The sequence below is a fragment of the Acipenser ruthenus genome, chromosome 53 (genome assembly GCF_902713425.1).
Source record: "Acipenser ruthenus chromosome 53, fAciRut3.2 maternal haplotype, whole genome shotgun sequence".
NCBI lineage: Eukaryota > Metazoa > Chordata > Actinopteri > Acipenseriformes > Acipenseridae > Acipenser > Acipenser ruthenus.
Window position 1 is genome coordinate 5,402,543 of NC_081241.1, and position 13,496 is coordinate 5,416,038.

At 37.9% G+C, this 13,496-nt stretch overlaps 1 protein-coding gene and 1 long non-coding RNA gene across 2 annotated transcripts; one reads left to right on the top strand and one right to left on the bottom strand.

The window, feature by feature from the left end:
- Positions 1-539: 539 nt before the first annotated feature.
- Positions 540-2,945, top strand: LOC131723066 (complement C1q-like protein 3). The gene is made up of 3 exons (XM_059016396.1): positions 540-958; positions 1,348-1,482; positions 2,260-2,945. Exons 1-3 carry the CDS (start codon positions 703-705, stop codon positions 2,538-2,540), a joined length of 672 nt encoding a protein of 223 aa, XP_058872379.1. The 5' UTR covers positions 540-702; the 3' UTR covers positions 2,541-2,945.
- Positions 2,946-10,689: 7,744 nt separating this feature from the next.
- Positions 10,690-13,143, bottom strand: LOC117432960 (uncharacterized). Its single transcript, XR_009320125.1, has 3 exons — positions 13,080-13,143; positions 12,766-12,803; positions 10,690-12,029 (listed from the first exon to the last, which is right to left on the bottom strand). It is a non-coding gene; the product is annotated as an uncharacterized LOC117432960 (long non-coding RNA).
- Positions 13,144-13,496: the final 353 nt, after the last annotated feature.

Sequence of the window (13,496 nt, forward strand, 5' to 3'; positions counted from 1 at the left end):
GCATCTAGAGCTTCCTCAATATGGGGCAGAGGAAAATCATCTCTCACCATTTTGGAGTTCAACTGCCTTTAGTCTATACCAATGACAATTGAAAAGGCATAAACAAGTACGATGGCCTACTAATACAATTATAGTTTAGTAGGGACATACGTTAGCTAAATATTCTACACAAATATTGTATACATATATTTATATCTACAGTTGGTACAGCAAAGACAATGGGATCTCTGTCAATGTATCTGTCTATGACCTGGGCTACTCCAACACCTTTAGTGGCAAATTCTTGTGGTAACAACCCATCAACCAAGCCAGCTGTCAATATGTAGACATCTGCCTGTATGAAGAATAAAAAAAAAATATTAATTAATAATACTAAAAACATATAAAATAAAGTCCTGAAATTAATGGACAATTTTGGTCTCTGTCCACCATTTGCTCACTGGTGCCAGTTGTTACCCAGCTTTGTGTTTTTGATGAAGTCTGTGTGAGTTTCTCTTTTTTGGCAAAAGTCTTTATAGTTATGCACACATTCCATATCACTTTCCTGCCAATACAAAAAAGATACAATATTTGTTCATGCCACAAATTGCAACATTGTATCTTATCTTGAGCACAACTGGATATCCTATCGATTTGGAATTTCCCCAAGTTATTTCTTGTGCTACGCCCTGTACATGAGGAAATATTTAATCAGCGATACACATGGTGTATATAAGTCGGAGAGAACAGCTCCTTGGATGTTCTGCTCTTCCAGTGAGAATGAGAAAGATTGTGCTGCAGCTACTGTTCCTGTGCTGTCTGTCCGTCGGACAGGCACAGCATGAAGAACCTCAGGGGACCAAGATTGAGACGGAACAGCAAGCATACATACTACATCAGGACTGCTTTCAACAAAGTATCTACAGAGAGCTGGGGAGCCTGAAGAACAGGGTGGACCAGCTGGAGAAGGAGCGAGATGGTACTGTTAACATTTTATTGAACAAAGACCCAGTGAGCAGCAAAAAACAAAAAGACAATCGTATTGAGTTTCTGGTACCATTTTAAAAGTTTACTATGGTATACTCTGGCAAAAGCATAGCCAGATGTAGTGATTTTGTTTTATAGAGCACCTTCGGAACATGCTTTCCAATGAGTAATGTTACAATAAGGGGCTATAGTAAAAGTACAGTATACTAGGTATGTTAAAACAGAGCATTATAAAAGTACAGCATAATAGTCATGTTTCAACATGGGGTTATAGCAACATACAATAGAAGAGACATGTGTGGGGTATGAAGTATGAAGCCTTCATGTGGGGTTTAAAGCACCTTCGAAGTAAAATCGGTTCTTTGTCCATCTGTTTCCCAGCCTTGCCAAAGATTGCCTTCTCTGCTGCCTTAGTGGAATCTGGTAGTTGGATTATAGGACCATTCAACACTGACACCAACCTGGTGTACAAAAAGGTCTTCACCAACATCGGCAACTGTTATAACCCTAGTACAGGTACAGTATGTCACAGATAAATAATAGATCTTTTATGACAGTGGTTCCCAACCCTGGTCCTTGCGGACCCCTGTGTCTGCTGGTTTTTGTTTCAACTGAGTTGTCGTTACTTAATTGAACACTTATCTGAACTATTTCCACCTATAAAAGCTGAAAACAATTGAAAAGGTCTAAATAAGCCTATCATTAGTTAAATTTATGGGTTCAACTAAGTACTTGAGTGCTCAGCAGGGTTGGGATCCACTGCTTTGACACAATAGCCATGCATGTACTACCAGCCCAAGCTAAATTGTCCGTTTAGCAGTAGCTCCGAAAACGGTCACATACAGAGGAGTTACTTTCTTTAAAGAAAATAAAAAATAAACATTTGTTCTCAAGGTGGTTAGAGGTAAAGGAACAGCCACAAACACTTAGCTGTAGAAATCCATGCAAGACAGATGATAAAACATATTTATATCTCCATTTGACACTGTCTGTACACAGAGCATTGTATGCTTTCAAAATATTATAGAGCATGCCATTCTGTAATACTGTGTTAGGGCACTGTATATCAAGCCTTATTAATCATCATTTGATGGTGCCCAGTCATTAATGTATAATTAAGTTATGATATTTATGGTGAATGATTACACTGTAATTTAGCATTTTGGCACTGTAATGCACAATAGGAGCTCCATCTGTCTATCCACTCCATACACAGAGAAGGACAGAAATCAATGAATTAGCACAGTCATACTATTCACCGCTTCATGTATTGTGTTGGTCTGCCCACCACAGGTATCTTCACAGTCATGGTGAAGGGTGTCTACTACTTCAGATTCTCGGCTTACAATGACGGGACACCCAACACCAACGCGGCCATGTTTAAGAACAGCGAAAGGATTGTGTCCATCTGGGACACAGTCGGAGAGGACAACGAGGACAGCGCCAGCAACGGGGCTGTCCTGGAACTGCAAGTAGGGGACAGTGTCTACATCAGTCTCCATGCCCAAAGAGTTGTCTACGATGACATCAACCACTACAACACCTTCAGCGGATTCCTGCTCTTCGCCATGTGAAGACACCTGCCGTGCAGACTAAATCGTATCGGATAACTCCGATATTCAAGAACACAGGGTGTCTCCAGCAGCTGTGAGATGTATTACTTTTAAAGGGGTTATATAATGTATACAGGAAAATATTAAAGGGATGCTGAGGAGTATTTCATAACAAAGTTAAATATTAACATTAACCACTGTATTCCCTTATTACTATTAAGATTTTTGTGCAGTTTGTTTGCTTTATTGCCTTCTGGAGCGTAACTTTTAATGATTAAGAAATATAAAAATGTCCAACGCATGGAGAGGTGTCATTCAAGTTGTTCAGTGATGTCACACGAGGACAGACCGCAGAGTCTGCAGTGAACAACTTCAATGACACCTCGTCAGAAATGCATCAGACATTTTTATATTTCTTAATCATGAAACGTTACACTCCACAACGTGATAAAACAAGCAGATACACAAAATCTTTATACTAATAAGGAAATACAGTGGTTACTGTTAATATTTCACTATTTAATATAGTGCCTTTCACAATACAATTTCAGCAAAGCGCTTAAGTAGTAGTGTATGGCTATCTCAATTCATAAAATAAACATGCTTCTGCCTCAAGAATACAAATTAAATTAAAACAAAGCAATCAACAAACACTGTCTGTCTTTTTTGTCTAATAAAAGTCACCACTTCTTTACACAAAGTGTTGTGGGGACACATGGTACAAAATACTACTGGTTGAAATTCTGAGTACGACAAGTTATTTACAGAACGATTCGGGGTGGCTATTTTATTGCCCATGTTCCTTTTTACTTATTAAATATCTTGGTAATTATGATTTCCATTACACGAGAGTAGATGTTAAAACTTCATGCTGATTTGAACTCGGCTCTCGCCAAGATAAGCACCAACTAAGACGTAGCTTTACAGTAAACTAATGTGATCCATCTGTGTCTCCATCCATTTGCGCTTCCTTCCATATGATGATGTAGATATCCTTCTGTCTGGTGTTGATGGCTGAAGTGTAATGCTGGCTCCAGGGATCAGCTTATTTTGCCTCCCTAGCGCATCAGCACACACAACGGCTGCGATGCTGGCTCCGGGGATCAACCACAGTGCGGTCTCCCCAGCGCATCAGCATGACAACCGTCTGGATTGAGCTAAGTAGGGTACATCTCTGGGGTCTTCAAGTGGGCACCTTCCATCCTCGGTGTTTCGTCGACTAGCCCACGACACCTCAAGAGGGCTCGACGGTGATTCTGGCATCCCAGAATCACCCCCCTCCGTCCCCCACTCAACTCAGCCCAGCTTACTTACCTGTACATCAGCGTTTCTTTCTTTCTATTGTGCTTGAGATCCCCAGCCAGAATCTTTCCGTCTCAACCACAGCCAGTTGCTGCTCCTCTCTGCTGCTTCAGATAAGTTCTTCACTGTGCGACGCAACTCTTGGCCGCTGAATTCGACATCTTTGAGAAACCGGGTTGTAGAGAGTGCCACAAATCCTCGACAACCCACCTCCACTGGGTAAACCCGGACTCTCCATCCTCGCTGTATATCTAAATAGATTATTGCTCTGTTCTTTTATAAAAATATGCAAAAGATTTTAATAACCAAGACGTATCACATATATAACAGTAGGTTTCCAAAGGCAGTTTTGAATCCATACAATGGCAGTAACATTCCACAAATGTGTGGAGTTCCTGATCAAGTTTAACATAAGTAAGTGATAGCTTTTAATTTGATCAGAAAACAAATCTGATTTATTCTTCCTTAGTAAAGCCACACATTTGCTTAATTCATGTCTTAACTAAACCTAATCTAAAATGCGTAAAGGTGTGATCTAATTCAGACTGTCAGAAGATGCTTTCTCATTATTATTTTTGATTGGTGCTAAATGAAATGTGATTGAAAAGAATTGAAAAGGCAGATCTCATCTTACAATTAACAAGGGATTAACAAGTTGCTGTCTGTTTTAAGTGATGACCGTCAGTTTAAAACATGATAAAGGGAAACACGAATATCTGCACAGATATCGCACAGTGGTTTGTGATTTTCATCTGATCCCTTCAATTTTAAAGTCAGATTTAATGTCATTATCATTCTTCCAAGACTTCACTTTGAAAACTGAAGTTACTTTACTGGTAGTGGTTTATTAAGTATCCACATCAACAGTGGAAACCCCGCTTCTGCTTAAAACTGAAGATGTTTTAACCTGTTTTGTCTTCTGATTATCCAGAGCTGGTGCATGATATTTAGCAATACATTCATCCATTGTCTAATATTTGGCATGAGTGAAGTACAAAATACAACCCCTGTAGTCCTTCCACTCAATTCAGTGATGTGATGTAAAATTACTCTCTCCCAATAAGCAAACTCTATTACTGACCCATGTGAACGAATCAAGTGATCTGCTTGGGAGGTATGACTAAGTGAATATTACCGATATTTCCCTTTGAATGAATACTAAAAAAAAAGGTTTTGACTATGACATCGCGACCCCCTGAAATCGTTCTGCAACCCACTTGGGGGTCACGACCCACAATTTGAGAACCGCTGATCTAATCTCCCAGCTTGACTTGTGCTGCCATGTTGAGAACTCATCCACAGGTTTAGTGATCTGCATTGTGTCTGGCCATGACTTCAGGTTTAACAAGCCTGTGTTACAATACTGCTGTATTGCCTTTGAAAAATGACAAGCTCTATTCAGTCAGCTGCTGTAATTTCTTGTGTCCAAAGGTGGGAACTCATTGCTTGTCTTTAGCCCAGGCCCAGTGCTAGGTCAAGTAGTGCCCTAGGTAGCATTTGCCCTTTAAAGTATAACAAGTAGGTTCTTAAAGGGATAATAGAGAAGCAGCATCTGCAACATCAGCATGGTTAACAAAATCTATTGACAGTCGGGTTGCCACCCGGCCCCATAAATCCGGAACACTTTGATACAGGAGTGGATTTTGAAGTTGCCCTTATACAGAAAGAAATGAACACATAAACTAAGTACTAAACCTTTGCTAAATTGATTATGTTGCTTAATTAGCCTGGTGCTGCAAGACAGTACAACAGTATTTAAACAAATAAAAAAAAATCTGTGCCATTTTCAATATTTAATTATTTCATTAATATTTTTTTTGAATGTTTTCTTTATATTTCATTAATTAATAATAATTTGCCTTCTCTCTCGATCAAATCAATAACACTGATCAGGTGTTCACTATTCCTGCCACAGATCAGTGAACAGCTGATCAGTGTTTTTATTTGATCTAGAGAGTTGGTGCAAATTATATATATATATATATATATATATATATATATATATATATATATATATATATATATATATATATATTACAAATGAACAGAATGTCAACTTTTAAATATTGGTAACGGGAAAAATTATATTTGTATATATTCAGAATGCATCTTATTGTTTAGTATTCTGTAACAATGTGTATTATCATGATGCCTGTGGATAATTAACAAACAATAGCAATTTAGGAGTAACTGTTCTTGGAAATTGACTCCACTTTAATATTTCCTGGCTAAACAAAGATTGCCAATATCAGCATCTCTTTATCATTATTCACTTAGGTTTTAATGGAAACAGAACACAATAAGCCAGTTAGGCTACACCCATACATTAGTAGTTAATAACAAAGCCTTCTGGGTAATGTACACATTCGCCTGTACAATAGAGGAAGGATAAGCTCTGATATTAGTGCTGTATCTGCAGCATTACTGGAAGCTGTGTCCACAAACTGGTTGGAATTTAAAGCTCCATTCTTATGGTACTGGATTAAAATAGTGAAAATTGTTCATGTTTTGGGGGCACCTGTCTGTCAGTGTGTCTGTGTGAGTGTGTGTTTTACATATTACATTTACATATTTGGTGTACAGTTCACACAATTTCTCTCCATATTTAAATCCTGGACTCATACAGTACGTTTACATAACAAAGCTTGTTCCTAAAATGGAATCAGAAAACTGATTTTCTTAAAACTTCACTTTTCTGTGTTTACATGATTAACGGTAGAAAATCCAATTAGAATTCAACTGTGTACATGGATTGAAGTTTTCGGAAAACGCAGGATATTTTCGCAGTCAAAGTACTGTAGTAGTCTAAGTAAGATTTGAACAGACCGGACATTTCTGCGATAGAACGGAGACCAATCCAATAACTCAAGTGCTTTATCGAAGTTTCAGGTCTTAAATTCAAAGATTACTATCCTATACCTCTATTCAGATTCCCCAAAATGTGCAATCAGCCTTTCCAACAGCTGATCCTGTTTTATATTACCAGTTTCTTTTGCATACATTATTTTAAATTCTCACATAGTTTTAAAGCTGGAAAACATTTGCTGCTTCAGTATGGGCTATTAACAAACACATACAGACTTTAACAAATGGATTACTTTATCCCTAACTAGACAAATGGATGTATGCAGACTGACTACAGATTATTATTATTTTCTGTTTTCTAAAACCACGTGCAGGAATGAAGGTCAAAGTTTTTAGGTGTTGTTTTACGAAAATTGACTTTCGGAATATTCTGATACATTTTCTGAAAACTGTGTTTACATGACTTTTGATATCGGAATTCATGTTCAGAAAACTTAATTTTCCAAAAGTTATTGGCATTCTTAAGCTCATGTAAAATGCACTGATGGACTTGGTATATAACACATTTGTTCCCTCTTAGAAATATAATACATGTAGATTAAAACTGAGCAAGGATTATTGGTTCTACTAATTGCAAAATACCACTAAGGGAATGCAAAATATCACTTATGAGGCTATAGACTGAAGATTTGTTCTTCAATTGTTGAAAATGTCCTCAACAGTACTTAACAACATAAATAGTAAAACAATACTTGTGATTACTAGTAAGCAGACTCAGTCTTTATCCACAATGATGACCATTCTGCAACATGCTATATATATTTTATATATATATATATATATATATATATATATATATATATATATATATATATATATATATATATAAAATATTTGAGGTGTTAAAATTTGCATCAGTGGCACACTTAGCTTTTATCAAGATTCGATTACAAATTGGGTGAATCGATGCATCAAATTAGAACCCAGTTTGTAGTAGTCAGCTGCTGCTGGTTTGGATTAAAACCTTGTGTGTGAGACTGCGCCTCTTTCAGTGCTAGTACGGTAGGCCATTTTGATTTGGTGGGAAAAATACACCCTGTAAGAGAATAGACCGATCTTAAGTGACACTAGGAGAAACCTGTGCTTTTGATTGAATGTTAGTATTCCCTTGTGTGATTGGATTATTGGATTTTATGCCTTGTCCCCCACCCCCCCAATCTACTTAACCAAAGTGTTTCAAACAACCTTTCTTTATGTGGCACCCAGCCTATAGGGCTATTGATTTGACTACACCACCCCTCAATTATACCAGGAGTAAGGGGAGCTCCGAGTTACCAGATCTCCTATATTGTGATCCCCGCTTGAGTCCCTTCCAATTAAATGAAAGAATAAAGCAATGGAAACTGTACGTATAACTATAAAATTTTGACTTGCGTATAGTATACAAATTATTTAGAATGAAGTTTTGATTTCGGCAGCCAAGATATGAAAAGGAATAGGACTCCATTCAAAATGATCAATCGCTCCTGATTAAGTCTAGCAGGCTGAAGAAGACTGGTATGGTTGAATGCCTGGAAGTTTAATCATTATTTTAATGTTCAAACAGTCAATAAGAGACTAAACATTATACCCAAGAAATGGTGACATTTGTACTAAACAGAGAAAGTAAACTAGTATACCTATCAATACTTACTTTAAGAAGCGTAAGCAACATGTTTATTATTTGGGACTGTTACCCGTAGATTTATTCCAGTGCAGTACACATTGTTGTGTATTGCCTGGAGTTGTTGTTTGGTCACCAGACCAGGATATATAATTATTAAAAACCTGTTTCACTGGATTATAATTCTCTGTTTGTTCATGGCGCACTGCATCACTTCTGTACCTGTACACAATCAGCCACTTTGCCACAACAACTAATAAAGAAAAAGAAATGTGCCATTAATTACATAAGGAGGATCTCTTGTTTCCCTGCAACAATAGCTGCTGCTTTCTGCTAAACTAACAAAACTACAGACCCATTGACCCATGTAAATTAGAATTATCATTAACAACCATGAGACTGAATTGTTATCACTCGCATTTGATTTATGTCTGGCACAAGGCAATAAAGGCACTAATATTTTAACAAGCCTCATACCTTGACTACCCTGGCTGTTGTGAAAGAGTGAGCATGGCTTTCCCCCACGTCTTTAAAACCAGCCCTGCACTTATCATCTCTGTTTCTAAACTGACTCTTAACCAGTTTGTGGGCGAGGGCAACCTGGAATGGATTTCAGAAACATGCTGGATGAGTTGCTGGGGTTCTTCTGAAGCAATCATGAGCAGAGTGGAGAAGGACAGCATATTGAACTGGAACATTGTGACGGTGTACACCGCGCCCCTGGGAGTTTTAGGTGGAGCATTATTGTATGTGTATTTGTAGTGGTGCACAGGGTGTGTGTATGTGTGGGAAATATAGAGGTGGCAGGGAAGGAGATAAAATCCTCCCTGTAAAAACACGTGGGAATGTGGCTAGAGCCGTGTAATAAGTGATTAAATAATTAAGACTCCAGCCACAGGTGTATCAATAGGGTTATCACGATTGATATGGGGCTGGTGTGTTCAGAGGCGGAATGAGAGTTGGCAGGTAAAACAAAGTAAAGCTTAGAAATAACAATTCACACAGGTAACATGAGCAACATAACAGTTAGGTACATGCTGTGCATGTAGCTCAGCATATAGCAACGAAACCAGATGCTGGGTTCAGCACCCCTGACTCTGAAAGCACAAAGTAGGCAATGCGTGGCTGAGGTGAAATAGAAATGACTAAAATGAAGTTACAAACAGAAATTAATTATTTTTAGACATTAGACAGAAGAATGAGAAAGCCAATGCTACTCACAGCCTCATTGTGCAAGGCATATGCAGTGTTTAATTTTAGCATGTGTAGATGGTGACAAGAATGACAGAGAACCTTGCTTAAGCAAACCACAGTATTTAAAACAGAAATGATAAAAGACCATCAGTACAAAACATGTCTGGTGGTGGTGGCCCTGATGAAAAAAAAACAGTGAGTTGAGATCATAGATAACAGACAACACAACCATACAAATGCATATTGTACACTTTATAACAATGAAGTTAAATACATACAGAGCCATGCTGACGTGGCTGTAGCTCAGAGATGTGGCTGATTGAACAGACCCACATGAGCACTAATCATGGACTTCCTGTGTACCTTAGGTAAGGTAACTTAGCACTGCTGGTAACTGGGGTCTGCGTAACCCACTGCTGCTTATTCAAATACATCTGATTGTTTTTACAGTATGAACAGGGAACACATGAAAGACAGTAGATAAGAATCATTACCGACTTCCATTCACAACACAACAGATTAGGTTTTCAAAGCTGTTATCAAGTTCTTTTGAAAGGAAAGAATACCATTTACAATTCTAAACAACTTACAAGATGGACATTCAGTCCTGGGCCTCTCTCGAACACACTGCAGAATTGCTTGACACTGAATGCTTATAGAGGGCTAAATTGAGTACATACATTTTCTAACTTGACACAAATTGCTTTACAGTATGAACAGGAAACACATGACAAACAGGAAATAAGAATTACAGGGCTATATATATATATATATATATATATATATATATATATATATATATATATATATATATATATATATACACACACATACACACACACTCACACACACCCAGAGCTGCCTCGCTATAACGCGGGTCTCGGGGGACACACAATATGAGTGTTATAACTGAAGAGCGTTAGAAACAGGGGAGGGAGTGGGGGGCGCCGTGGGACACATAACACACATCTAACTAAAATACAAAATAAAATAACTCCCTGTCTATAATGCACATATAGTGAAGCAAAAATGTAACTTTCTGTGAATTAACCATGCATACAGCACCATGTAATCCACGCTACATTTTTTACCAAAAAATAAAATATATGGATCATTTTAATTAGCAGCTTATATAAATATAAATAGCCTGGCTAAATGGCGGTCCAGAGTTCAGTTTGAAGCGACAGAGAAGCAAACCAAGTGCGAGAAGGAGAGCAGGTCGGGCGTGTGGAAGAGGCAATGGGCTTGCCCCAGGTTCGGCTGCTGGAGCGGGGCTGAAGCAAAGCTGAAGTGTCTTGTCTCCCAGAGAAAGCCGCAGCTACTCTCACATCAAAAAAGTAAATACATTAGGAAAGATAACCATGTAATAGGCCTAATATTTAGGGAGAGACAGAAACAGAAGTTAGACTGAGAAGTTGTTATATCCAAGGCGCATTATAACCGAGAGCCTTATAGCGAGGGAGCACTGTATTACTTTCATTTATAGCACAACAGATTTGGTTCTGAAAGCCTTTATTAAGTTCTTTTGAAAGAAAAGAATACCATTTACAATTCTAAACAACTTACAAGCTGGACATTCAGTCCTGGGCCTCTCTCAAGCACACTGGCAATTGTGCAGAATTGCTTGATAATGAATGTTTATTAAAGGGGCTAAGTTGAGCCTACCAAACTACACACAATGTTTCTAACCTGACACACACTGTATATAACATGATAGACCTGGAATGATTCAAGATGTAATTTTTCTAGTTTCCATTTCTTTTCCCAGGCCTATGCTATGAATTTACATTAGATTACCATTGCTACCATACCAAACTTTAGTCTTAACTGCTGCATATGTTACAGTGTCTTCATCAGGTGCAGAGCTGGGTTTCTTCTTGGTGACACGGGCAGTGTTTATTTCTGAGTAGGTGAGTGTGTCGTCCTGTTGCTTTGAAGGCTGCTTGGGCTGATTCTGCAATAAATTAACAGATTGGGAGAGAGAGGTCAGGTTGGCTAAATGGTACTAAACAAACTTGTTGATTAAGAAATGCATTGTGTGTTAGCTTTGATTAAGAATCCCACACTCCTACAGGGAAACACACAGTATACTACTAGCTCTTTAAACACTAGAACCTGTGCAGAAGGTTTCATAGAAATGTTTGCCTGCCAGCATTGATGGAAGTGCTATCAATGTGTCTTCTATTGTTTGACACATTCCACCACAGTCTCATAGATAATTTATATCTCCAATGGTTTGTCAGTTCTGGGACAAGAACTAAAGTGTGTCCCTCTGATCGGACTCTGTATGATCGTTTTGGTAGGTATGAAAGCAGAGAGTCCGTAGATAAAAGGGAAAGACCATTTTATTGCATTGACTATTCAGTTATTTTTTTTTTATTAATTTTCCCCAGTGGTTTTCAGTATGTGGAAATTCTAACTCTTGCGTATGTTACAGTGTCTTCATCAGGTGCAGAGCTGGGTTTCTTCTTGGTGACATGGGCAGTGTTTATTTCTGAGTAGGTGATTGTGTCGTCCTGTTGCTTTGAAGGCTGTTTGGGCTGATTCTGTCCAAACAAAGACATACAAACAAATAAAATAAAACCGCTTTTTATCCATCTGTAAATACATACCAGTAGCTGCACAATATCTTCTTGTTATACCCTTTCCACATTACTAAAAACAATACCTAAACAATGCGCAATGTGTTGAAACCATGTCATTATCATTCACTTTGTTCACAGTCGTGTTTAAGCATGTGATTATCATGCATTTTATTTAGGTTGAGAGTTATTACCTACAGCCTGTTTACAGAGGGAAATGTAGCCATTCATCAATGGAAACCAAAGATGTAAAAAAACCCTTTCATGGTGCATATTCAAATCACTCAACTCATTACATAGTCTAAATTAACTTTATAATTTTAAACAAAATAGTAATAATAGCAATGCCTGAATTATTATCAGTCTCTATATCCAATGTTTTGTGAGTGGCTTTAACTTTGCATGAACATATAAAGCGTATGTGTGGAAGTATTGATCACACAACATTGGTAAATACTGAAAAACATGTATCAGTCAGCCCGGTTTGAAGAATGTTTGTGGTCAGGTTTGACGTCTCTTCAGCAGTATATTTTGCTTAACTAAAATGATAAATAATCTGTATTAGTACCTTTATTATTAACAAGAACTTACTTTGCTTTCTAAAACTTGTACTTTAAAATAAGTGTATCCATTTAAATCTGAAAGAATCTGTATATGTACAAGCAAATTGTTTGAGAGACATGTAACATATAGGACTTACCACCGTGGCGTATACAGGTTCAGTCTGGACAGCAGGATCTGGAATGGCATTGTATCAAATAGATTAGTTTCCTAGTTTGAATGGTGGTGAAAACAGCTAGTAACACACTATGCATCAGTAACAGCAAGATATATTTTTGCACCAAAGGCTGAACAATGGAAAACTGCAGTAAACACTCACCCAGGAATCATGCTTTAATATAGAATTGAACATGATTGAGGGTCACAATAAATTGACACAGCGAGAAGAAGAAGTCCCCATCATTTAAACATACTTCATTTGTATCCATTGTGGTGAAGAATGCTGTGCCCTACCTCGTTTGGATTGCAGACACTTCAGCACTCCTCCTATCAGCAGTACCAGCAGCACAAGGACCCCACATCCTACCCCTGCACCCAAGTATGGAGCTGGAACAGATCCTGGGGGGGTCCACATACAAACGGGAATCATTGTAAGATCCAGTTAAATATGTGTAAACATATTCTATAATTCACTAATAACCTATTGACATAAAAGCGTGATCAAGATGTGTTTAAAACAAATGTAATCCAATCCTGTTTTTACAGTGCCTTGATCTTGCAGTATGTGAATAGGGTACATACAATATGCTCCACAGTGATGTCAACATTGGTGGGTTTTGAGCAGGTACACCAGACACACAATAATCATGTTTTCCAGAAAGCCTAGTTTTTGGAGTTGGTTTAATCTGGCATGAAATTGTCCATGCGTAC